At 32.3% G+C, this 25,510-nt stretch overlaps 4 protein-coding genes and 1 non-coding gene across 5 annotated transcripts; 2 read left to right on the top strand and 3 right to left on the bottom strand.

Moving 5' to 3' along the window:
* Positions 1-122: 122 nt before the first annotated feature.
* On the bottom strand, positions 123-978 carry LOC148212078 (oleosin Cor a 12-like). The gene has a single exon (XM_088122515.1). It carries the CDS (start codon positions 905-907, stop codon positions 350-352), a length of 558 nt encoding a protein of 185 aa, XP_087978641.1. The 5' UTR covers positions 908-978; the 3' UTR covers positions 123-349.
* A 3,707-nt stretch (positions 979-4,685) lies between these two features.
* Positions 4,686-6,981, bottom strand: LOC111006519 (LOB domain-containing protein 25). The gene is made up of 2 exons (XM_022278507.2): positions 6,745-6,981; positions 4,686-5,279 (listed from the first exon to the last, which is right to left on the bottom strand). Exon 2 carries the CDS (start codon positions 5,268-5,270, stop codon positions 4,806-4,808), a length of 465 nt encoding a protein of 154 aa, XP_022134199.1. The 5' UTR covers positions 5,271-5,279; positions 6,745-6,981; the 3' UTR covers positions 4,686-4,805.
* Positions 6,982-8,532: 1,551 nt separating this feature from the next.
* Positions 8,533-8,605, top strand: TRNAK-CUU (transfer RNA lysine (anticodon CUU)). The gene has a single exon. It is a non-coding gene; the product is annotated as a tRNA-Lys (tRNA).
* A 2,225-nt stretch (positions 8,606-10,830) lies between these two features.
* On the top strand, positions 10,831-11,532 carry LOC148212077 (cyclin-dependent protein kinase inhibitor SMR6-like). The gene has a single exon (XM_088122517.1). It carries the CDS (start codon positions 11,024-11,026, stop codon positions 11,345-11,347), a length of 324 nt encoding a protein of 107 aa, XP_087978643.1. The 5' UTR covers positions 10,831-11,023; the 3' UTR covers positions 11,348-11,532.
* Positions 11,533-20,869: 9,337 nt separating this feature from the next.
* LOC111006214 (uncharacterized) lies at positions 20,870-25,457 on the bottom strand. The gene is made up of 6 exons (XM_022277996.2): positions 25,141-25,457; positions 24,952-25,043; positions 24,549-24,648; positions 22,810-23,668; positions 22,540-22,673; positions 20,870-22,085 (listed from the first exon to the last, which is right to left on the bottom strand). Exons 1-6 carry the CDS (start codon positions 25,224-25,226, stop codon positions 21,212-21,214), a joined length of 2,145 nt encoding a protein of 714 aa, XP_022133688.2. The 5' UTR covers positions 25,227-25,457; the 3' UTR covers positions 20,870-21,211.
* Positions 25,458-25,510: the final 53 nt, after the last annotated feature.

The following is a 25,510-nucleotide window of genomic DNA, read 5'->3' as shown; positions in this document are numbered from 1 at the left end:
GGTACGAAAGAGAAGAAATTTATTTAGGTTTATGTTGTTTATATAGTTGGTAGATGAAAACGAAAAATTGAAATATAGATAAGAACAGAGAAACACAGAGACAAAAATTATAGAGACACAGAGACAGAAAAATTATTCATAAAAATAGTAGTAAATACAGAAATTAATTAAAAGATGAACATACATTTAACATAAGAACTAGAGAACCAAACACAGTATTTAAAACAAGACAAAAAACAGAGAGAAAACATCCAACATTTAAACTGTTTTATTTAAGAGCAAGAACATAGACAAGATAAAAAACATGGGCTTCTTCATCTTCTTTCTTCTTATTGTTGTTGATAGATATTTAAGTTGTTCGTCGTTCATGTTGTTCAGTGGCGGTCCTCCTCCCTTCCTGAGCCCTGCTCTGAATCTCTTGTCCCACATCCTTTGTCTTCTGCCCCACGTACCCGGCCATGTCCTGCATGCGCCTCTTCGCCATGTCCATCTGCTCCGGCATCGTCCCCGTCGCCTTTCGTATGTACCGGTACACCCACGACAGCGATGACAGAGCCGTCAGTCCGAACACTCCCGACGTAAGGAACGCCATCACCGCCAGGAATATTGCCACCGCCGCCGGGACTATCACCGGGCTGAACAGCAGGAACACCGGCGTGGACACGGCCAGCCCGAAGAGCGTGACCGCCAGCGTGAGGCCGGAGAGGCCGAGCAGCGTACCCCCGACGGGGACGAGGGTGACGACGGCCAGGATCTTGGAGGCGGAGGGGCCTTGCTGCTGCTGCTGCTGTTGGTAGGGGAAGTCCGGGAGGCGGCCGCCGGCGAGCTTCCAAGAGGCCGGGTCCTGGCCGTAGGGGCGCTGCTGGGAGTGGGCCTGGAGCTGGTGCGGCGGCGAACGGTCACCCATTGGAAATGGAAATGGAATTGAAGAGAATTGTGTTGTGCTGTGTGTGTGTGTGTGTGTGTTGGAGGAGAGAGAGAGGAAAATGGAAGAGATATATAGAGGAGTGGAGGTGGGAATTTGGATGACACGTAGACAAGTGATGTGGTCAGATGAGGGTTTGCATGACCAACAAGTTTCAAACCAAGAGGTGTGTTTGGATACTGAGACACACGCACAGGAAAATAATGAAAAATCATAAATCGCCAACAAAATTTTGGATTTCCCTCTCTTCTGCCTTTGGTTTTATATTTCATTTCAGCCTAACTTATGTGTAACTTCAATTATGAATTAAAGTTTGAGAATGCATCTTGAGTTTGGAAGGTGTAGCTCAAACTTTAATAAGTATTGTAACGTCTACATTTTTTCTTAATACAAAATGGAGGGGAGGGATCAAACTCATAACCTTTTTATTGGAGATATATGTCAATTATCATTGAACTATGCTCACTTTTATTTCCTTAAATTTTTGGAGTGTTGCAATTTTGATCTTTTAGTTATAGTTTTTGTTTGTAGATGAGTAAAAAAATCTTCTCATGTGTGTCTAATAAATTATTAATATAAAATATGTTTTTGTCTGGAATCAAAAGGATTTAGACAAAAATGACAATACAGCTTATTTTTTATTTTTTGGTTGAAATTTGTAAGTTTTGATGGAGCTGTAATTTTCAGGGTATTTTTTTTGCACTAATCAAAACTTAATATTATGTAAAGCTTAATTTACAAAAAATAATAACAATAATAATAAAAAAAAAGGGATGAAATAACAAAATTTAATATAAGAATAAAAATTACAACATTGGTCAAATCACAGTATAGTGTGGAAATTAATATATCTTACTAAATTCATGGGTAAAAAATAAAAATTTGTTTTTATTATTGTTGCTTATTTAAAATTTGTGTTAAAGTCGAGTATTTTTTCTTTATTCAATTTTGGTTTTTTTTTGTTTGATTTTATATATCTTATTGACTGAATTTTGTGTTATTTATGGACTAATACTGTTTAGGGATTTGAATATCTGACTTTGTAAAAATAGATGTTTACAGCAAGTTCAAATTGATGTATATTGCTAAAAGAATTAGGCATATTATTTAAAAGATATATATTTGAATTTGGTGACGGTAAATTTTGGAGAGGTCCAAGTGGTCACTCTAAGGATTAAATGAACCTGTAACCAGAAAACTCGACACTGATGTGATGTCCCGTCTAATGTACTCCAACGCTTAAGTTAGTAATCAGAGTAAAATAATAGGATAGATACCTTAGGGGTTCAGTGACAAATTTTTCACTTACTTTGTAAAGGTGAAAGTCTTTCCCTTTTATAGACGCAGATGACAGCAAAGACAACAGTTGAAGTAGCAGGAGTGCGCCGAGTTGTACGAGATCCTGACGGTGGAGCGTACGTTCGCGACAATCAATGGGTGGCGCCTCCATTTGAAGATCTGCAACCAGCGGTACGGTTACCAGGTTGCAGTCCTCGGCGTCCCTTCACACACAAGTGGTAGTGATGCCATATACCAACGTAGAGTATGATGGTAATCGTTTGTGATCTCGTGCCTTGCTGTCATTCTTGAAATCAGATGCGTTTCTTGTTTGGACTTCCCAAAAAAATTGAATTGATTTTAGTTAGAAATTAGATTATTAATTTTATTTTTAAAATATAACGAAAATATCAATAACTTTTAAATATGTAATTATGTATATTCAAATATAGAATTAGTTTAATAGCTATTCATATTATATTTTATAAAAGATAATTAATAATATTATATATATCTGAGTAATTATTTTTATAAAATCGTTAAAGAGTAAAAATTGAAAAAAAAGTTACGAAGTGAAATTAAAATAGATATCCAAATGCAAATCCTATTTTGGCCTCAAAGAAAGTGTAAGAAATTATTTTAAATCATGTGTTTTGTAATTCGAAAAATGATTTACTTGAAATGAAAATTATTTGAAATAAATATAATTATATATGTTTTTTTTTTGTTTGACTGTTTGTTGATGTTGAAAATTAAAAGATAATAAACAGACCATTTAAAAACGAAAAAGAAAAAGAAAAAGAAAAGAAAGCCCTGGTGAGTGGTCTCTGAAAGAAACTAGAAAAGTTACAAGACTGGGCCATTCTCTACGCTGGGCCCAAAGAGATTTGAATGGGCCAAACAATGCTATCTATTTTGAAAAGATTCCCAAAAAGACACATATATCCCTATCTGTGGAGTTCCAACGAGAACATTGTTTGATTCTTGCCTAATGTGGCATTCCCAAACTTGGATGATTTTCTCCCAAATTCGTTGTCCTTAGAAAAACAATTAAGTAATCGATTACTTAGAGATGGAAAGTGAGGTACGTCGGTGGGTGTTTTTGAAATCCATTGCACCATGTTAAAATGTTGATAAATGATTAAATTTGTCGTAACTCATTTGCTTGAACTTTGAAGTCAAGTAATAATTTAATATGTATAATGCATTAGAGTAGAAGGTCTTGTAATGTTATTTCCTATCCAATTAATATTGATAACCACTTGTTGAGTCTCGTGTAAATTTAATTTCAAGCTCACAAATAAGAGTATTTAAATTTCGACGAAATGATTAAATGCTTTTCACACGGTGGGTAGTGGGTGAAGAGAGAACTTTTTGGACGGTGGTGGAAGCCCCACACACCCCTACTTTGTACAACCTTATGAACCCTTATATGAATATAATTAGGGTTTAGATTAGGCCCTCACCTTTACGTCATTCCCGAAAAGAAACACACATCTTCTCCCTTTTTCCTTTCTAATATTCTCTTTTTAACCCTGGATCTTAAGTTCCTTTCTAATAAGTCAAGTAATACATACATTTAACACAGTTCGAGTCAATGGTCACGGGTTCAATTCATAAGTAACGTCATTTTTCTCTTTTTGGAAAGTTAAATTAAAATTAGTCTAAAGTTGAATTCATTTTATGATATTTAAAAGTAAGTATATTTTAACCTACATGGTTAAGTTTTTGAGTTTCATAATCTAGAATCATAAGAAACTAAATTGGATTATTTCTCGAGCTTCGAATAACTGTAGCCATTAACATGAATTATTTTTTCAAATTTTAGACTATTAAACTGTATTTTTTCTTATTATTAGACCATATAAAATATGAGTAGTAGTCTCTAAAGGTTAGCAAATTTTTTAAGCTTACTTTATATATTCATTTATGTTTTTTACTCCTTTTACTTTTCAATTTTGAATTTATATTTCAACTTATTGAATGTTCTTTTCATAACTTACTTTTAGTACACATAGTTTGTTTATGCACGCCATGAAAAAACTATATATGTGTACTAAAAGAGAGATGATGTTTGAAAATGAAACAAAGTCATGGATAGAAAGAGACACACCGAAAGCAGTGGCTAAAAAGCTAAGGCATGACAATTTGATAATAATACAACCAAACATTAGCCATCAAAGCTTTTGAAAATTTGAGTGAGACTACATGTTCTTTGCCTACGCACTACCCAATCCATATAAATATATAATAAATTAGGCAAAGTTTTTGGTGTCACAGGTTCAATGTTGGGTTCAAAATTTAAATCACACTGAACTAACGTTCATTTCCTCCATATTTAATACTAACTATCATTTATCGGGTCTTGTGCCAATTTCAAAATTCTGAAAGGTGAGGGAAGTGTACGTGTTAAGGAATCTACAATCAATAAAATTTATGAATCATTAACCCACTAACTTAAGTTAAATCATGGCCATCCAAATAACAAAAGTGATAGACTAACACAGAGAAGAATATCTTAGAAGAAAGTACATGTTATGGACAAAGAAAAGGGTGTCTATCTCTCACTTACAAATCACAATATGGCACTAAAAGATATCAACTACTCCCTTTCCTGATCTTTATAAGGATGATCATGATCATTTGAAGTAAAATACACACCAGAATGATGGCGAGGCGGCCTTCTTGCGGGGCGGGCGGTGGCGGTGGCGGTGGCGGTGGAGTATCGAACCAAATCAGTATTGGTGGCGTCGAGTTCCTTCTGAAGACGAAGGACGTGACGCTGGAGGACGGAGATGGCACCGACGCAGCCGTAGACGGGGTCTTTCATGCGGGCCTCAGCCTCGTAGGCAAGAGAGTTTACAGCGTCCTCCCGCTGGTGGGGCTGGACCTCGTTGAGGATCTTGCTCACATTGCTCGCTCCGAATATCTTGTGGACGTTGGTGAATTTGGTCGGCTCCTCGGGTGGGAAGTAGGGCGCGAATATGCATTCTGCTAAACATTTTCTTCTCAAGAACTTGCATGCCGCACATGGCGAGTTCGAGTAGCTTGAACTTGAACAAGCCATTTCCCTGATCTATCAACCCAAACCCAAAATAAAAAATACAACAATGAAAAATCTATTATATACATTAGATTTTCCAAATTCAGTTATTCTATGTTAGAAAACGATCTGTAAGAATATTTGGAAAACTTTATCAAATGAGTTCTTAAATATTTGAGTTTAGTATGAATTATAATAATAAGATGTTTATCTCTCTTTATTTCTCTCCTAATTGTTAACAAAATCTATCAACTGAAGATTGGGTGCGCCTGACCAGTAATAACTCAGCACTCAGTATATTCTCATAATAATGTCTTTTTTTATAATATTTTTGGGAATAATTTTGCTAGCTAGATGCTGCATGTGGCTGGGGGAAGTTTTTGTAAAAATTAAATTAGGTTTTTATTGAAATTTGAGTCGGCTTAGTTACATATCCACAACTAAATTTTTTTGTAATTTAGAAAAAAAAAGGAAGGAGAAAAAAGATAATAAAAATAAAAATAAAAATAAAATAAGTTTTGTAATTTCACAAGTTTTTCTAACTTGTGTCTGGGTGGAATGAGTGCATTTTTTCTTTTTTTTTTCTTTTTTTGCCTTATTTTAGTTTTATTATGTTATATAGTCTATTTCAATTATATAATCTTTTTTAGGATTCTCATGACCCATCATAAAAGGGTAGTTTGGTTAATTAATTACAATCCCACTCTCTTCATTTGAAATTAATATCAACCTTTTCATATAGAAAAATTATTCAATATGGCCACTACAGTAATATTGACCACCACTCTCATATGTTCATAACTATTAGTTAAAAAATATTTCTTAATTTCTCTCAGGTAACAGTCATATTAAACAAAGTTCTTATACAAATGAACTACTTCCCCTCCTTAAACTCATAATAAAATTATTACTTCTAATAATAATAATAATAATAATAATAATAATAATAAACTCATTAAATTATTACTCTCACTTAAAAATTTAAACTATTAACTTGAATCATGTGATACAATTGCAAAAAAACATAGAGACACATTTAATTATGTGTGAATTTGCATTTCTCTTGCACAAAGCGCGCACACAATTAATATTTCTGCATGAGAAACATAAAAATTTCACCTTCCTTTGTACTAAAACATGCACATCTAAGTAAACAAATTGATCATAGACAGCCCAATTGATGATCACCAGCTAATTAATTATATAGGTAAACAAATTCATTCAAATTTTATAACAAGAAGTCAATTCTCACATATTTGTGGGGAAATAAACATGTATGGGTACCAAGTTTGAAATTTTATAAAAATAGCGTAATTCAAAGTTAACATGGTACTAATTGTGACATTTTTTAAACTATAGGGTGTAATTTTCCAAAACGACAACCATCAATGAAGATTAAAGACCTTATTCCTCATCGAACATTCGGAAGGGAAAAATTAACGAAAATTTAAGAGGTAACATATCATGAAACAAGCATAAAAATCAAAATTAGGGTTACCTTTTGAGATCTTTAATTACTTCTTCAAGGAGGCTCCAAAAGGGAAAAGGGAAGAAGAAGCATATATATATAAAAAAAAGAATTAGAGGAGAGGAGAGGATGGAAGAATTAATTAATTATTAAATTTGAAAAGGAAGAAACCCTAAGCAGAGAAATTAAAGAAGAGAGGATGGGAGAAGGGAATTAGGGGGGCCTGCAAAAACCTAAGGCAAAAGGTATGGAAGATGAGAGAAAAAAGAGAGGCAAACAGAATTTTTAATATTGCAAAGCCTAACAGACAACCAAAAGGTGACAATGACACTGTCGTTTGAAATTATGTCCAAACACTGTTCTAAGAACTCCGCATTAATTATTTATTCTCACTACCAACACATTCCATGGATGTGTGTGTCTATATATATACTTCTTTTAATTATACAATATATTCACAGTCGAGCTTTGTTCTCTTATACAATATATTCATGAGTACCTGTATCTGCCTCAAGATTCGGACTTTAGAGACATCAATGACTTTTTGGTATTAAGTTCATTGGGAAATTCGAATTTGAATTCTCTGAGAGTCAGTATGTCAAAAAAATCTCAAATTCTTACCAACCATGCTACCCCTGGAGTTATATTATATTTTTAGGGACAGTTACAGTAAAATTGGAAAAACAGCAACTATATTTAGTTTTTTCAAACATAACACTTTTTTTTTAAATAGACGTCCAATTTTAAAATGACAATTTTACCCAAATGATATATATCTGTAATATATATGGATGTGATATGCATATGGTATACTACTGATATGTGTGTCTGATATACTTGAAATAGGTATATGATATACACCTGATATATTACTGACATGAATATCTCATATACTACTGATACAAGTATCTAATATATTGTCGCTGATATAAATGAAAATTTGTGCTATTTTTTAAGAAAAATTAAAAACTGGTGACATATATTGAAATAGATAAAAGATCTTTACAACCTAACTGCAATTTCGGTTCCCTTTTTTTTAAGTCTTTTTGTTTTATGAATATATATGGCTATCAAATCTCCCCAAAGATGTCATTTGGAAAAACTATATTTTGCTTTTGTTTTTATCTTCACTGTTGATTAACAATGATGTCTAGCCTAGCTAGTAGGTTTTTTTTTCCACCTCTCCCTCTTTTGGATGATGTGGGTATCCCATAATTTAACCATAAGATTTTGTTTTCATTTAATGTTTTCTTAAATGATTTTCTTTGTGTAATTTTGGTGGGTTTATCAATAAAATAATTGTTTCAATTTTAGAGAACTAAAAAAATATAACTTATATATTTAGCTTATACTTTTAGGATTTAGGATTTTAATTACTTGAAAGTAGTTTTCAAAGGATCGTCAAAACTACGTCTTGGGTTTAGAAAAAGCTTTTGAACATATAATTACCTAAGTTAAACTAACTAATATAATGTACAATTAACTCTAGTAAACCATAGTTTAATTACAAACTAGTCTCAATTAATATCGGTAATAATACCTTCTAAGATTATTAAAAGAAAAAAAAGTACCTTCTAAGTCCTATCCTATGTGTATATAACATATTATTTCAATCACTTATAATTAACCCTCTTCGTTCTTTCTCAACACAAAATATTTTCTTTTTACCAACTTCTTTCTTTGAATGTTTATAAACAGCGATGGGTTTTGTTCGGATGAGGTAAAAACATGGAAATATGCATAAATTTTACTATTTAATCATTAATATATTTTCTTAAGATTTGTGTAATAATTCATTTTAAAATGCATATTTAAATTATCCGTCTAGCTCAGTTGGTAGAGCGCAAGGCTCTTAACTTTGTGGTCGTGGGTTCAAATCCCACGGTGGGCGTAATTCTTTTGTTAGTTCGTTAGTTCATTAATAGTAGAAAAAAAAAAATCAGAGACTATTTCTCATACTATCTTTATTTCATGCATGTGATACATACTTGCCTTGTACTTCTCTATCTCATCCATCAACATTTTTTCCCTTTTTCTAATTGATTATATATTTAAATAACAAGTTTATTATGAACATGTCTTCCTATATCAAACCCACCTTTAATTTGATAAAAGACATCGGAGAGCCTAAATCTTAGTCGGCCCGGCCCATACCTTTTCCATTATTAGGCCATTTGTAAATTATAACCCATATTTGTCCATCCCCGTACTCTTTACCTGCCAAAATAGTATACTATATATATTAGAAATATGGTAAAAAAAATTAATAGTTAAATTTCAAATTAAACTCGAATGTAATGTAAAAAAAAATAAAACCTCTGGTATGTTTGAAAGAAAATAATATTTGCAACATGTTAATAATATATTATTAATTTTATGCAGTAAAATAAATTTTAGCAGTTATAAATTTATTTCCTAAATTTTAAGTATCGCATCTATTTGTTTTTTAGAATTTAGTTTCCAATTGCCAAGGTAGGATTGATAGGTATTATTATTATTATTTTCGAGTAAAGACATGATTGATTACTACACAAACTAATAATATGTGGTAAGTCTAAAATTTAATAACATAATTCGAAAAGAAAAAATCCACGTAACAAAGCAAATAATAATTACCCATTGCCGTACATACAATGTATAAATCAAAGTTTGCGATTTGATTTTGAACGTAAACAGAACCCAATCAAATCAATCACGTCAACAGACGATCGGTGTCTCTGTACTGTTCCCGCGCAGCATCAGCGATGGGGCCCTCCCCACCGACCAAAATTTATTTATAAATTGGAATAATTGTTTCCCCAAGTTTTTTAATTTGAAAAAAAAAATTCAATAAATGTTCGCCCAAACTTCCCAATCTCTCTCTCTTCTATTATTTGAAGCCGTTAATTTTACCAAAAGTAATACACTGTAGCCCAAATAGTTAAAGTTCATCAGAATAGTATAGCTGCCAGATTTCATCAACTACAAAATTCTTCAAAATTTCGCTAAATAAAGCGCAACATTTAAAATTTTATAAACTAATTAAATGTACCAACAAAAAATAGAATTTGAATCCAAAACAGATCATGTGGACAAATGGGTGAACATAAACGACAATTTAGATGGTACAATGGCAATTTGCAATGCCAAAATTTTTCTGCGAGGTCCTCCCCTATTCTACAGTAGGCGTGAGTTTTGGTGGGCCCTCGTGAAACAACAGCCGTTGGATTTTAGATATTTACTTTGATCGAGTGATCAGGTGGAGGAGATGGGATTACAGTATCATTGGCCCACGTGGCATGCTGTTGATGCTGATGTCTGATGACGTCGGATTTATGGGGGGCGGCTTTCACATGGTCCCTCTCCTGTCCTCGCGTACTCGGCCCAGCCGCCCATGTGGACCCCACACCTTTTTCTTTTCTCAAAATTTTTTTCTATTATTTCTATTTCAATTTTTGAATGTTGTATTTATTTTATTTTGGTCATTAAATTTATGTTTAAAAAATTCGTCATCAATAGCTAACTTTTTCAAAGCTCGTTGTTTAACAACAAATCTTAACACATGGTAGGTGTGTATTGAAATTTTCACTAAAATTTTGATAGGCGTTTTTCTTTTTTAAAATATAAATTTTTTTTTTCTCTGTCAAAATTTTGTCCTTCCCAAAATAATGTTCTCGAGGAATTATGAGCCACAGATATTTCAAGCCCATTAGAAATGAAGTAGGCCCAGGCCCATTTTTGCGTCGGGCTGCAACTGAAAGCTGCGGTTTTCTATCCACTGGTAAAAAGCCCTGACAGGCAGAGAGCTCCCACTCCTCTATCCCAGAAAAATGATAAGGGGCAAAACGGTAAATACGACAACGAAATAATTTAGGCGGGAAAAAGAGCCGTTGGTGGACAAAACTCCCAATTTTTGGCGCCAAAAGCCAGCCTCCCTCGGCTACGCCTGCCCGTAAAAAACCGGGCAGCCTCCTTTCCGAAAAATCTTTGACAAATTTTTAATTTCTTGGACCGTCTTTTGGCTGGAGCTTACGCTACCCGAAAATAAACAATTAATTTGTCATAATAATAAATAATTAAAAATCCCGCTTTGTCTTCGCCTTCACTTTCTTATTTATTTTTCCACAAAATCCTCTTTTCTTCTTCAATTTTATTTCAAAGTCTCCTTTTGAGTTTCTTTCTCCTTCCCTCCTCTTTCTCTCTCTGTTTCTTTCTTCTTCCGATTCTCCGAATAAACCCTCTCCTTTTCTTCCGCCGCCGCTTCAATTCGATTCCTCTGTTTTTTTTTTTCGCTCCACTTTTTACCCCTTTTGTGGGAATTTGTTCTTCTATGTTTGGATTTCAAATGGGGTTCTCGAAGAAGTCCCAAATCGACGAATCGGAGGGGAAAAAATGGGTAATCGCCGGGTTGCCGCCGAGAGCGTCGTTGAAGCCGATAAAGACGAAATCGAGGGCGAAACACGGCGACGGCGACGGCGACGACGGCGAGAAGTCGTGTTCGACAACGCCGACGGCGAAGGAAGCGAGAATACCGGAGAAACTGAGTTGCCCGCCGGCGCCGAGGAAGCGCAGATCTCTAAAATCGAGCTCTAATCATGTCAGGGAGTTCTTTAATCCTCCAGATTTAGAATCTGTCTTCAAGCTCCGAGTTTAGAACCCGAATTTAGTTTGTAAGAGCTGAGAAATTAGGGCTTTCGCTGTGTTTTTTTTCTCTTTTTTAATTTTATTCGCTTGTTTAATTTTTTTCCCCTGTTCTTGGTAGTTGTTAGAGTAAGCTGATGATGACGATGTACAAAGGATTTGATATTTATTATGGAAATGCGTATTAATTCTAGTTTAGCCTCTGTTCAATTTACAATTCTTTTACTTTCCTCTGGTATTTTCTCACGAAACAAACAGACCCCCCAGATAACAAATTTTTTTCACCAAAATCGAAAGCAGAACAAACCCAAGTTTTGAAAGCTTTTGAAAGGATATTAATGGCGGAAGAAAATCGAGTTGATGAATGAAAGAATGTGCATGGATGGAAAAATGATTGACGGCGACAAAATATAAAGATTTAATATTTTTTTTTTTTCCTTAGGAGGGCTTTGATCTGACCCACCTAATTTTGGAGGCCTATGGTTTTGGTAGGCTTTGATTATAAAAAGACAGACGCATATTGGGTGAAATAGATTAGAATCCAATGTGGGGTTGGAGGAATTGTTTGGTAGACTTCAAATTCAAATTATACAGAAAAAATTCAAAAAAGTCATGGTTCTCATTCAAATACTTGAAGACAGACAACCTCTGTTTGGATTTGGAAAGAATTATTACATCAAATTCTTCATTTTTTTTTATTTTATATTTTTCTTTACTTTCTAGGCCTAATCGGATAAGATTCTTAGGTATGTTTATCTTTGCTTCAAATAGATCACAATTGGCGAAGTTTATACAAATTTTCAAGATGATAAATTTTCCAAAGTACAAATTTTTTTTCCCTATGATTACATTCTTTAATTCAGTAGATTTGAAGATAGAGAATATTTTCTAATCCCTTCTTTGTTCTTAATTCAAAATAATGAAATTTGACCGCAAAAAAAAAAGGAATGGTAAAATATAATCTGAAAAAGATAATAATAGTAAAAAATTTGTCAGAAAGTGGTATGATAAGCTTTGAAGTTTGGAGGGATTGGATAAAGCATCAGTTTTCACTGAGCTGGGTGTGGCTTGGATTTCTTTGGCTCAGAAATACTTTATTTTATTTTATTTTATTTTTTTCATTTTTATTTTTATTTTGAAATTTGCATGTGTTTCCTAGTAGGAAACAGACCCAATTTTTGCCAAGAAAACTCCAAACTGTTCTATTCTCTATGTGGGTTTAATATTTTTCAAACCCCAATTTGGTTTATTTAAACTTCATTGATTAGTTAAATCTAAACTTAGGGTACAATAATAATTAACCCAATATAATATCATATTTCCTTCCATTAACTCTTTAGCTAATGTGTTAAATTATAAATACCTCTTTCAAACATCCAATCATGTCAATATAGAATTAATAGTGGTGGCTTCTAAAAATTGACATGTGAATTTGATGTTCCAAGTATGGATCTTTTTTTCTTTTTTAACAAAATCTGATTAATATTGTAAAGGAATAAGATTTTCAAACAATTATTTCTCAATGTGGGGTGCCAACAACCACAATCATTAAAAATATATACAAACAAAAAAAAAATTGATATCGTTGAGGGTTCAAAATACCAAATTCTAAAAAAGAGAGAAAAAAAAAAGTTGGGTAGGTACCGATTTAGTCTTTTTTAAATGTTTAAAAAAGGTCTAGTCTATAAAAACTCATATTTATTTCATTTTAAGCTATGTATTTTTAAATGTAAAAGTTTAATATAATAATATTAATGATTCAATTTAATTAGAGTCTAAAATTTAGTTATATCATTTCACAAAACTTATATGAGAGGTCTCTAGTATATATCACACCAAAATAGTCAACTTTCACATCACAATTCTCAATTAAAAAATTAATGTTAAGAACCGATGAATAATTACTACAAGAATTTTTAGGTTTCCCGGCACATTTTTTAACTTTGCCAACAGTTAAAAAATAATCGGCAGAGGTAACCTTGCTCGACGGAAAAATAATATTCGGTAAAAATAAAATATCTCTGCAATTAATAAACCATCAGCTGAGTTGTTATTAGAGTCACTTCATCCTAGATTGACATTTTCAATCATTCTTTTCAAATATGCAAGTTATCAAACAATCCAATAATAAACCTTTTAACATGCACAAAATTAGCAAAGATTTAATTAGAAACCCTTCTTGTAGCAAAATATTCTCAATTATATTTTCAAATAACAACTTTTTTTTTTTTTTGAAATATTCAAATAACAACTCGAAAAGAAGCTTTTTCAAAGTTGATTTTATATTTATGAAAGTTATATATGGATATCATGGAAGATATTTTTCAAATATGATGAGTATTTACTTGTTTAGATCCAACACAATAAATGAAAGCGCTTTGGGTGCTTAGGCCTAAAAAAAAGTAAACAAAAAACCCAATTTATAACCTAATGTTTGATTTCAGTACAATAATAAATAGTAAATAATAAATGACAGAACAGTTCCACCAGTTCCCTCCTAGGAAACTCCCACATTTTGTGTTGGACAATTTTCATGTTCTAAAAAATGTTTTTAAAGTATAAACTTTGCAAAGTTTTCACCATATTGACTTGATTAATTGGCCAATCATGTCCACAAACTCCTTGCCTAGGGCGAATTTGAGATAATTAATCAAAAATATATATTTTTCCACAAAGTCCTTGAGACATTTATAAAGGAAATTATATAACAGAACATTAAAGAGATGGTATTAATATAATTAATTTGTCGGTGAATATAATAAATAGGATCCATAAGAAAAAAAATACACAATGTGACAAAAATAATACAATGGTGATGTGTGATGGGGACTCTACGAAATCATTACTTCTCACTCATTTCAACCCGTATGGTACATTTCACTTGGACACAATCTCACTCTTCTATTTCTATTTCTATTTCTATTTCTATTTTTTTCTTCTTTCTTTTTTTGGTGAGAGAAATACATGTGCCAAATGTGGTCCCACGTGCTTGTTAATTCCTATGTACCCTCCGGTTGTCCCCTACAGAGGTAACTATCTTAAAACAGTGTTTTATTTGTGTAATGTGAGGTTAAGAATATGTATTATGTGTGGAATGTTGGTGTCGTATATAAGTTTTAATTTTTGTTTATTTTTGTTGATGCTGAATTTTGATTGAGGTGTGATGTTGTAGGTAGGTTTCGTCGAGGAGCTTTGGGGACCAGTGCACAATCACTTGAAGTAGTTCATGCATGTCGAAACCTAGTATTGATGTGGTGTGTTGGATCAATGCATTTTGAAACTTAAGTTGGAAGAGCATAAATGGCGAGCTAGAAATTTAGTGCAAGATGTTGTGTACCTTATATAGAGAGGATTTCGAGGCATGAGTTTAGGTAGTCATAGTTCGTACTCATCAATGGGAGGGTCTTTCATCGGTAATGGGGATATCCTGACAACAGAATCGTCCGTCCACATAATGTTAGTTAATATCTCGCTAGGAGAATTTTGTCCAAAAAAGGTATAGATTTGACTCTTGCTCGCTGCACAACATGGGCTTTTTCTCCTTGGCTTTGGTGGGTTGAGCTAGCTCGAGCCCATATGGCCTTGCAGGAGTGATCCATGTGTCTATATTGATTTTGTCCCGTAACAAATTCTAAGGACCTTAGGTCATCACATATATTTGAGCTTAATAAGACTGTTCTTACAATTCATAAGGGAATTTGAATACATATTGTCAACTTGAACATATAAGCCAATTGGTAAAACATGTATTCTCAACTAAAAGGTTGAAGGATTGAATTTATTTGTTGAACTATAAAAAAAAAAATATCAACTACACAAATTCAATTCAAGTACTTAGTATCCAGTGTGATTTGAAAGAATCCAAAATTTTGAAAAATATAAACATATTTTTAAATACTATTTTATTTAGGTTGTTATAAAATAGTAATAATAGTAATAATAATAATTAATATTTCTAGATTTGACCACTGTTTTATATCTAAAACTTTGGATCATTTAACCCTATATTTTTGTTTTCCTTTTTAAAGAAAATCTTAAACATCTAGAAAACAAAATTCAAAAGTTGGGTCTATATATATATATATGGCAAGCTAGTACTTATGTTGGAGGAATCAAAGCAATCCCCTTCCCTCCTAACATGACTTTTCCACATGCACATTAATAATACAACAAATAATAAAAACTATATCCAAACAATCATATTACCACACATTCTATTTACGAAATTATTATAATTAAACTCTATTACCATAATTCTATTAAAATGACATAAAAATTTGAAGGTATAAGAGATAAATATAATGGATTGGTTTTGAAATAAAATATGAGAGAGGTTCTATAATAGATATGAAACTTTCACTCCAAGTACAAATCTTTCTATTTTTACTAGTACTAAATAAAAGGTAAATTAAGTGGTCATATGATCATATGGTTAACTATAAGTGGTAATAATATAAAAATATCGGTAATTTAAATCATTATTTTGATTGATAAATTTTTATACTAATTTAAGTCATTCTATTTTTTAATCCTTAATTTTTAGTAAAATACTCTTTGGTCTTTGTCATAAAACTTTCTTTCTATATCCAATAAAGTATTCAAAAATACGTAATTTAACACACATCGAAAATATATTTATGAACAATAAACGCAAACCTGAGCAAAACTTAATAATCTTGATGAATATTCAAATTTGTACCTCCACCATTATTATGCTATATTCTGAATAAATTTAGATAGAAATACTACTGCAAAAAGGAAGTAAAATCAAAAGCTATATAAATGAAAAATATTATACAATAAATAATAATAAAAAGGAGAGAGCTGAATTATAACTGAGCATATAATTTATCAAAGGAGAAATTATTGTAAGGAAGTTGGGATTTGGGTGTGTATTAATTGTCACTAGTTTAATACATATTTTCTGTTTGTTGGGGTCAAAAAAGGGAATCCAATGTGAGAGAGAGAGAGAGAGAGGAGAGAGAGAGGAGGTTTGGTTTGGTAGACATACACACATGGGCACCCAAAGGAATCCAAAGACATACAAGAGAAGATTCTGATTTTTGGTGTAATAAAAATTTTACAAAATTACAAAAATCACCTCCAAACTAAGTCTTACACTTTTAAATTAAGGGGTATATTATCTGCCCAATATGCGTATATTTGAATTATTATCTCCATGTATTGTTGAGTTAAAAAGATTACACTCTTAAATATTGTAAATTTTGTCAAAATTTAGTTTGGAGGTGATTTTTGTAATTTTGTAAGATAGACTTGTAATACCGATTAAAAGATCGTGTACTCGAACTCCCACCTCTACATATTGTTGTATGTAGGGGAAAAAAAAAAGAAAACCAACTTTTACCCTTTGTAATTTTTAAAGGTTTTTTTTTGGTACAGTAATATTTAATGGTTTAATGGTTACCATTTGTAAATTTTAGATTCAGACTTTTGCAAAATTTTCCATAAAATTTAAAAAAAAAAAAAAAAAAAAACTGCCCTCTCTCTCTGTAGAGTGTGGTGTGTCTTTTAGAACAACAGACACATCATTCAATCATCCGCTTTTCATCCTTTTGGGCTTTTTTTGGGCCTATCTGGACGACTGACTTTTAATAATATTATTATTTATTATTTTAAAATTTGAATTTTACGCGGTTCTGGCCTACTCTTTGATTCTGCCCGAGCTGCCCGGGAGTTTTGGCGGGAAATACAAAATTCATTTATTTTTTTGGAAATTAGGTTTTTGGAGTTTACTGGCGAAACCCTCTCGTTTTGGCGCCAAAAAGAAATGTTTAGCCCGCGAAAAGCGGGGGCTGCGGCCGTTACTCGCCATTCCTTTTTCCACTTCCACGTGCGTCTCTCCTCCCCTCCCACGTGTCACTCCAGTGGGTAGCGCCTTTTTTTTCTACCTAATGTTTTTAAATAATTGGTGTTAAAAAGAATTTGGTCCCGATTTAGTCTATAAATTTTAATTTTTAACAATTTAGTCTGTAATTTTAAATTGGTAACAATTTAATCTCTAAACTTTAGTATATAACAATTTAGTCCTTATAATTTAAATTTTTTTAACAATTTAGTCTCTATTATAAATTTTTTTTGTCAAAACTAAGTATCGATTTTTATCGTATAACGATTTAGTATTTGTAATTTGTAAAAGTATTTAGTCCTTCATCGATTTATCTATATAAATATATAAGAAATTTAACAAAATTCTTTATGATAGAGACTAAATTATTACAAATTTATAATTGCTGGGACTAAATTGCTACATGCTATAATTGGAGAACCAAATTGTTACAAATTTTAAAGTATAGCAACTAAATGGTTACGAGCAAAAGTTATTGTTATTTTAATATGACCAAAAGTATTTTTTAACCAAAATAATGTTTCCATTTTAACAGATAAAAAATAGATTAAATTATTTGAAATTAGTTTTAATATCGTTCCTTTCAATTTTGGCCATTTATCGCAAAATTCCTCACAAATCATCCTTATGGCTATATCATTACAGTACAAGTCATTTTTATTTTGCATACTACGTGATTTCAGTTTTTTTTTTCTCTTTTTTTTAAGCTGAGTTTGTTAATTGACTGTATTAGATTTGTGATTGGATAAAATTTATAAGAAAATTGAGTCTTTGATTCATTAAAAAAAAAAAAAAGGAAAAAAAGAAATAGATGTGTTGGGTGGAGGAAAATGGTCTAAAAAGTAAAAACAATTTATGCAACCAAATTTCAAACATGAAATTGAAACATTGAAAACTATGAAGAATAAAATTAAGCTAAGAAAAAAACAAGTTTATTAGGCCAAACTATACGAAATAAATTCAAATTTTTAAGTTTTGAGACCAAACTAAAAGTCTAAGTTAAATAGTACTTAGTAGGGACTAAATAGATAAAATAGCATTTTCCATATAAACATTTTTGTTTGAAAGGGAAATCTTTTAAATAAAAACAGCGGAAAATGGAAATAAATTTTATTATTTTCTTTAGTCACTTCCAAGTTAATTCACATGTAATTATCAATTTCCCCTTTTTACTATAACCTAATTTATATGTTTTACATTTTCTAATTATACAGAAGAATTTTAACTGACAAGTCTCTAAAATAGTTTTTTTTTTTAATTAGAAAATATGCACAGTAAGCTTCTTATTTCTTTACACAACCTTTTTTTAGGTCTAAAACTTTGATGTTTATTTTATTTAGTTGATAAGCTTTCAAACCTTTTATTTTGATTTTTGAACTTTGTAATAAACTCTTTTTCTTTTTTTTTTTTCATCGTAAAATCTAACTCAAGCACATTTTTGGTTTATTTTAACTAATTATGTACGTGTCAATTATTTAGATAAATACTTGAATACACAAATATAGTAGGTAGTCAATAATTGCTGAATATATATTTAGATTTTTTGTTCGAAGGTATTTTAGATTCTTTTAATTATATCTCATTTAAATATAAAATCTGATTCCATTAAAAACATCAAAATTGTTGTTATCACCAATAATGTTTCTTTCACATTTACCAACACAAGTACTTTTTCTAACACACATTTCATGTTCCAAAGTAAAAAAATAATCACCAAAAGAGAGGGGAAAAGAATTCTAATTTATCAATCAAGTTATTCTAGGTAAATGTCATTACTTTTACCATCGTGGGATGGATGAGGGATAAAAAAAACTGTTATTATGAATTTAAAAGTAACAAATATAATTTCTATATTAAAAAAAAAGTAACAAACATAATTGCCAGTCGCTATAATATCTCATCCACAGATATATGTAGCTAAGGTTTTAAATTTTAGTTGAAATGATACTTGTATAGGTACATGATTCAAGAAGTGAATCAACATTTAAAAAAATAAATAATAATAATAATAATAATAAATAAAATAAATTGAAAAGATATAAAAATAAAAATAATTTAAACTTATTTAAAAAAGATGAAATGTTTATTTATTAATTTAAATATATTTTATACATTTTTTAACTTTTATGATATTTGAGAAATATCCATTGATATTGATGTTTCCGTTAACAATTTCACAAATTTCTTTTTTTTTTCTTTTTTGAAACATTATTTTTGTACAAGATGTGAGAAGGGGTTTTGAACCCATAAACTCTTGATTGGAGATAGGAAGTATCGATTACTGCTAAGCTAGACTCGTTTTGGTACTTAATCCATATCCACAAAATTTTCTAAAAGGTTAGAAGATTTCGAGAAATTCATCAAATTGAATTAAATTAATGAAGAAGTGTAGGGCTGATCATGCAAAATTTACAAATTTAAAGTATATGTTTGAAGTTGATATTACATGGCATTTAACTGAACCCTTGTCAATCAATTGTTTTTGGTTTATATTTAATTTTTAATAGTCAAGGTCAACTCAGGTTGTTGAAGAAGGATCTTTTTTATCTTCTTGCATTTTGGTAAGAAGAGATTGAAGTTTAATAATTCAACTTGAAATTAGACGTAGTTCTTGGCCAATTGGAAAAATATTTGATTCACAATATAAAAAAAAAAGGCTTATATAACATATTTTAATATGACATTATTGTCTGCAATCTAATCCTATTTTATCTTAACATAATAAGATATCAACGTATAGTATTCAAATTATTTCCCTAAAATTTGGATGTGGGTATGTTAGCATAAATTAACTATCTATCAATTTTGTCATTAAATTTTTTAATTTTTATATATAATTCGGGCTGTTTTTATTTCTTACTTTAACTAAATATACAAAAAAGAAAAAAAAAAACTTTAATCCTATATAAGCTAAATATATAATCTAGTCACTAAAATTTACACTAATTTTTAGTCGTCTTTTAAATCTTCCTCCGGCTAGTCATATATATTAATATTCATAGAGTTGCAATGAGAACCAGATGCTCGTTTGAGCGTTTTTGGACTCTGATACCATATCAATATTCATAGGATTTCATCTCAAAACCAATTGACATTGAAAAGAGTAGCCCATGTCTTTTATAAACCATTGTTAGGTCTCTTCTCTTTTCAACTTTTCAATGCGAGATCCTTAACAATATATACATATACAATGTATATAGTGAGATAAAAAATATATATAGTAATTTCCCAATGACAACAAATTAGAGGTCACAAGGGGCTTGGCCTAGACATTAAACCAAATTCATGGAAGAAGAGAGAACATTATCCCAAACATCCAACTGCAATCTAATAAAGTCCATCAATGTTGATTTTTCCTCTTTCTCATTTTTTGTTTCTAAGAAACATTTTCAAACTTGTAGGCAAAAAAAAAAATAAAAACATAAATCAGAGAATGAGAAACTATCTTTCATTCCAAAAAGCCATAAGAACAAGAGAGGAGAACAGTCACAAAAGACCTCATCTGTACTATCCATCTTCATTTAGAAATGATGAAGCACGTAATCATAAAAAGAACTGCTAATTGTGTTAGTTCAATTGAAGCAATGCCTTATGTAGTACATATTTTAGATGCCAGTAATTGGAGAAAGAAACTAAAGAGACACCAAGCATTGGATATAGACTATAGAGTAGATAATTGTCCAATTGATTCAAAACGAAAAATGGCCAAAAGCATTTTCCAAGAGGGTAAAAACTGTACTGTGTTTATCCTACAACTATAAACAACAATGACAAGGTAGGCTTTAAGGCCTTCTTACAGAAGCTGCCATACCAAGGCATGAACGTGTAACTTGTTCCCTTCTAGTTACTGTTACTGATACAGACAAAACCTATTTATAAGGAGCTGAGTGAAAATTAATGAAAATTAGCTGTTCAACCTATAGAGCAAAGACACAAAAATTTGGTAACGGGTAAGAATCTTCCAATTGGTTGATCTCACCAAATGCTAAGGAAAAAACTAAATAAGGTAACTCAACAAGGATGAAGTAAAATTTGTATGCATAATGCCCAGCATGGCAGATGGACCATACCTAAGTAGAGGAAAGTAGCACTATTCCAAGCCCAGAGGGTCTCCATCCAGTTCCAGAAGTCGCCAATATGTAGATCATGAAAACCTTGCAAAGAACCTTTAAACAAAAAGAAAGCAATAGGTGGAAAAGCTATGAATCCCAAAACAATGTTACAGGCTGCCCTTGAAAGAGCTTTAAAACTCCCAGCCACTAGATCAAGCTTCAGAGGATGTGCCATCAAGCACATGGAAACCATAAAAAATGCTCCAAGTTCTGCAGTAGCAAAGTTAATTACTGACATGAGGCACAAACCAATAAAGGCCGCTGAGATGGTCATTGCTTTCAGGAAAGCGCACTCTTGAATAAGCTGGTGAGAAGGTTTGGTGCAAGTGAATGGTGAGCCCAAAATCACGGACAAAATTAGTAGGGTGAGCAGTGAAAGCAACGCCCAAATAGTAGGGCTTGTTGTAGGACTGTAACCAGGTATTTGGCAGATGAAGTAGGGAAGTAAAGAAACAACAGCACCCCATAAATGAACAACAAAAACATTTTTTGCAGCATTAAGCCATTTCCATGATCTCAAAGAGACAATAAGCTCATCATCAGGATTTGCTGGAACTGCATGTTCAACCTTTTCCGAGGTTAAATTCAAATTGTTTGCATAAGAGTAGAGAGAAGCCGCAACAGCTGGTAGTGGAGCAACAAGGAGTGCAAAAGCAATCATATATACACCAACTGATACAAATTTGCTTGTAGATACCATAAGGTATAGGAAGAATGACTGATGGAACTTTTCCAGGAGGTTGTTTACTGATCGTACAACTCCTTCAATTAGCCTGCACAATCCCAACTACAAAATCCTTAGCCATTAAAAAGACTTGGAGAATTTCAGTCCTTGCATTTTAATTTCAAATTTAAAATTATGAATATCTTGATCATTTAATACACCAAAATCTAAACCCAGTTTCATACATGAACATGACTTTGGCCATTCGTTTAAAAAGAGAAACTATTAGCCAAAGTTCATTGTTAAAAAAACAAATTTTCTCTTACTGCAGTTTAACTATTTACAAACTAAAATTTAAACATGGAAGATTGACAGTAAAACGTGAAGTTAAAAAATGGGAAATGATAAATAATAAAAAAATAGAAAATATTACTTGATGTCGAGCTAACCTCATTGAGGGAAACCATTAGTTTTAAACATTTATTCATACAGTGAGCCCTGAAAAGTTGAGGGGTGGGAGGAGGATGTGTTACAAAATCCTTGGGGTATAAATGAGCACTGACCTGCCACCTCGCAGTATGAATTCATCACGCCTGACCTTGATACCAGAAGAAAATTTGGGGGACATCTCCACGGTAATTGCATCAACTTGGTAATCTCGAAAAGCACCATGGGGACCAGTAGGAATACCCACAGCCTAATGGCAAGAAGAACATAGATTAACTTAAATGGATATAATCTTTATTATTAACATAAATGAAAAAACCTTCCTTATTCTTGTTCATTAAATGAAACCATATAGCTCTTGACAAATAAACAGAAAGGTAAACCACCTGGTAGTACAATGAACTTGCAAGTGTGGCAGTGCCATCAACATAGTCAGAAGCAGGGATGCCAAACTTCCATTCAGGGTTCAAGATTCGGATCAATTGTCCTATTGACTCAAACACTTCACCCAAAACCTTGAGCCATTTGCAGTCTAGTAAAGGCCAAAATTTCTCAATCTTAATCCGAAAACCTTGCCTATGTACTGCCATATAATTCACAATATTGATGAGATCCAGGTTCGGCATCTGACCATTAGATGCTTCAGCATAGACACTAAGACTATCCTCGAAGTGTTCACTTTTATTTGAAACCTTAATAACAAGTGCTGCAGCCATTGTTCCAGCACGTCTAAAATCATCTAGACTCATTTTTTCTGCCATATGGTTTGTTTCTAATTCATTAAGGACATTCATCCCAGCACAAGCATCTTTGTCAATTATGTCGGATCGACCAAATGCAGGAGTGTGATAGTCTCTAAGCCAGGCTGAAACTGCAGCATATTCCCCATATTGTGAATCTGCGATAAGCCATACAACGTCTTTGGCCAACCAAGTTACTTGTGTAAGCAAAGAAAATACTGAATATGCAATACCAAGAGACAAAGTCTCATAAGGACTAGTCTTAACAGGATTGTAAGTTGTCACCAAGACGATTGCTTCCTTTCCATCGGCTTGTGGTGCTTTTATTATGCCAACAGTGTTAATACCCTGTGCCATGCAACTAACGTTGTCCCGAATGATGCCAGAATCAGGGCTAGAGAAAAAGTGCAATGGATGGAACTGACCAGACTGAGGGTGGAACTTGTGGTAATTAACTTCAGCACCCAAGTCTGATATATATTGTGCTAGAATCTGCTGACTTCCACTGTAAAAATGGATAGAAAATCAAATTTCTTCATCATAGGTTGAGTAGAACAAAAGACTTGCAATGCAAACAGAGGCAAGGAGAAGAAAAAGATGATGCATATTGAAATGTGAAAAATATGCTATTGATAAATTCTGTGGAAGATGAATTAGATAACTATGAAGTGCACTGCAAAGAAGTGAAAAAAGTTGCACCAATTAAGACTATGATTATCTTTACACATCCACGCCCCTCTTGAGAAACATCAAATAACATGTCAATCCACATGCACATCATGGTCATAGATAAAATGAAACAAGCATAGACATCACATATTCAGAAAATTATTGAAGAAATAACATATACCACATTCTGATGAAAGCTTTCATAAATTATTGAAGAAATAACATCTACCACATTCTAATGAAAGCTTTCATTTGATACACGTAACTTGTATAAGAATTTTAGGACTAATATTCTAAACCCTTTCTAGACAAAGAATATCAGCCTCATTCAGAAGTTCATATTGAAAGCTAAATGGATGACATATTTAAATATTTTACAATTGGCCAAATTGGCACAATTGAGCTTGGTGATGGTTCCTTGATATTTTCATGGGACTACGCATACAAGTGAACTCTAAAGTTTCACCCTACCATTGGTTGACTTAAATACTTGTAATTAGTCAAAGGAGTTGACTGAGTTAAAATGGGCAAATGCCTTTAAAGCATGCGACATAAAACCATATTAATGTCAATGCATACAAAGTCATAACAAACCACGTAGACAAATTTTAATTTGAAGTGATAATTCTCAAAATTTTAGTCATTACACAGGATTTTTCCATTGTATTTTAAAGGAGAAAAAAGAAACAGAGAAAAGTGGGACACTAATTACATACAAGACTGTCGAACCAGGTTTCGAGTTCAAAGCCTTTATATCCTTCACCAAGTTGTTCGCCTCTGAGACTTCCTGACCGGAAAGCATGGTATTTGCAGAACCTGTGGGACAATAGAATGCCACAATTAAAGAGTACTCCAACATATATACGCTCTAAACAACCTCTGAGTACTGTCCATCCATATATAAAATTACAAAGAATAGATCACTGCAAAAGGACAAGGAACACAAAATTGATGATCCTACAATTTAAGATACTCCCCCAACTAATGAATTTTAATTTTAATTCGTAAATTATCTTAACTCATACGCTCCACCAGGCGATCAATCACTAAATCATAAAAATGATGAGTAACAAATAAACAAATAAGATAATGATAAGCTAAGCAAGAAGCAAAAATGACCTGGCATGAGAGCGTTCTCGGAAATGTAAGTGTTCATGGCGAACATTGGCAGTAGCAAAAGAGCTAAAACCCCTGCGGAGAAGCAAATCACGCTAGAGAGCACCCAAAAAAAGAAAAAGAACCAGATTAATCAATCAATATATTCTGAAACGAACTGAGAATCAAATCCACGTAAAACCAATAGCGTACCTGAAGAAAACACTGTGAGAAATTAGGAAAATCCCCAGGCGCACAATCGGTCGTGCCTTCGCTTTTGGTGTCTCGGTCTCAGCCATCGAGCTTTACAGTGGCCCAATTGATATTCTTCACAAATTGTTCTAAACCTGTTCCTCAATTGAGAAACCAGGTGGAAGAAGAAGAAGAAGATTTGAGCTCAGTTAGCCAGAAATCAGAGGAAACCAGCATATGATTAGGAACCGCGAGATATTCACTGTGAACAGTTCGATTTTAGAAGACTAAACTAAATCGATTTTCAAATTCTCTGCAGTCTGCACCATGTAGGTGAAAAACGGGTCGCTTCGATTCGGGTCGGAGCCCAATTGAAGAAAATCTACTCTGT

Source organism: Momordica charantia (genome assembly GCF_013281855.1).
Source record: "Momordica charantia cultivar OHB3-1 chromosome 4 unlocalized genomic scaffold, Mcharantia_2.0 BLBB01000004.1, whole genome shotgun sequence".
Taxonomy (NCBI): Eukaryota; Viridiplantae; Streptophyta; class Magnoliopsida; order Cucurbitales; family Cucurbitaceae; genus Momordica; species Momordica charantia.
Note: the sequence above shows the minus strand (reverse complement) of the source record. Positions and strands in the feature narration are given on the sequence as shown.

Coding starts and splice junctions, on each gene's coding strand:
- LOC148212078 (XM_088122515.1), bottom strand. CDS start 907: ATGGGTGACCGTTCGCCGCCGCACCAGCTCCAGGCCCACTCCCAGCAG.
- LOC111006519 (XM_022278507.2), bottom strand. CDS start 5,270: ATGGCTTGTTCAAGTTCAAGCTACTCGAACTCGCCATGTGCGGCATGC.
- LOC148212077 (XM_088122517.1), top strand. CDS start 11,024: ATGTTTGGATTTCAAATGGGGTTCTCGAAGAAGTCCCAAATCGACGAA.
- LOC111006214 (XM_022277996.2), bottom strand. CDS start 25,226: ATGGCTGAGACCGAGACACCAAAAGCGAAGGCACGACCGATTGTGCGC. Junction 23,669..24,548: donor AAACCTGGTTCGACAGTCTT/GTATGTAATTAG, acceptor CCATTTTTACAG/TGGAAGTCAGCAGATTCTAG. Junction 22,674..22,809: donor CAAGTTCATTGTACTACCAG/GTGGTTTACCTT, acceptor TCTTGCCATTAG/GCTGTGGGTATTCCTACTGG.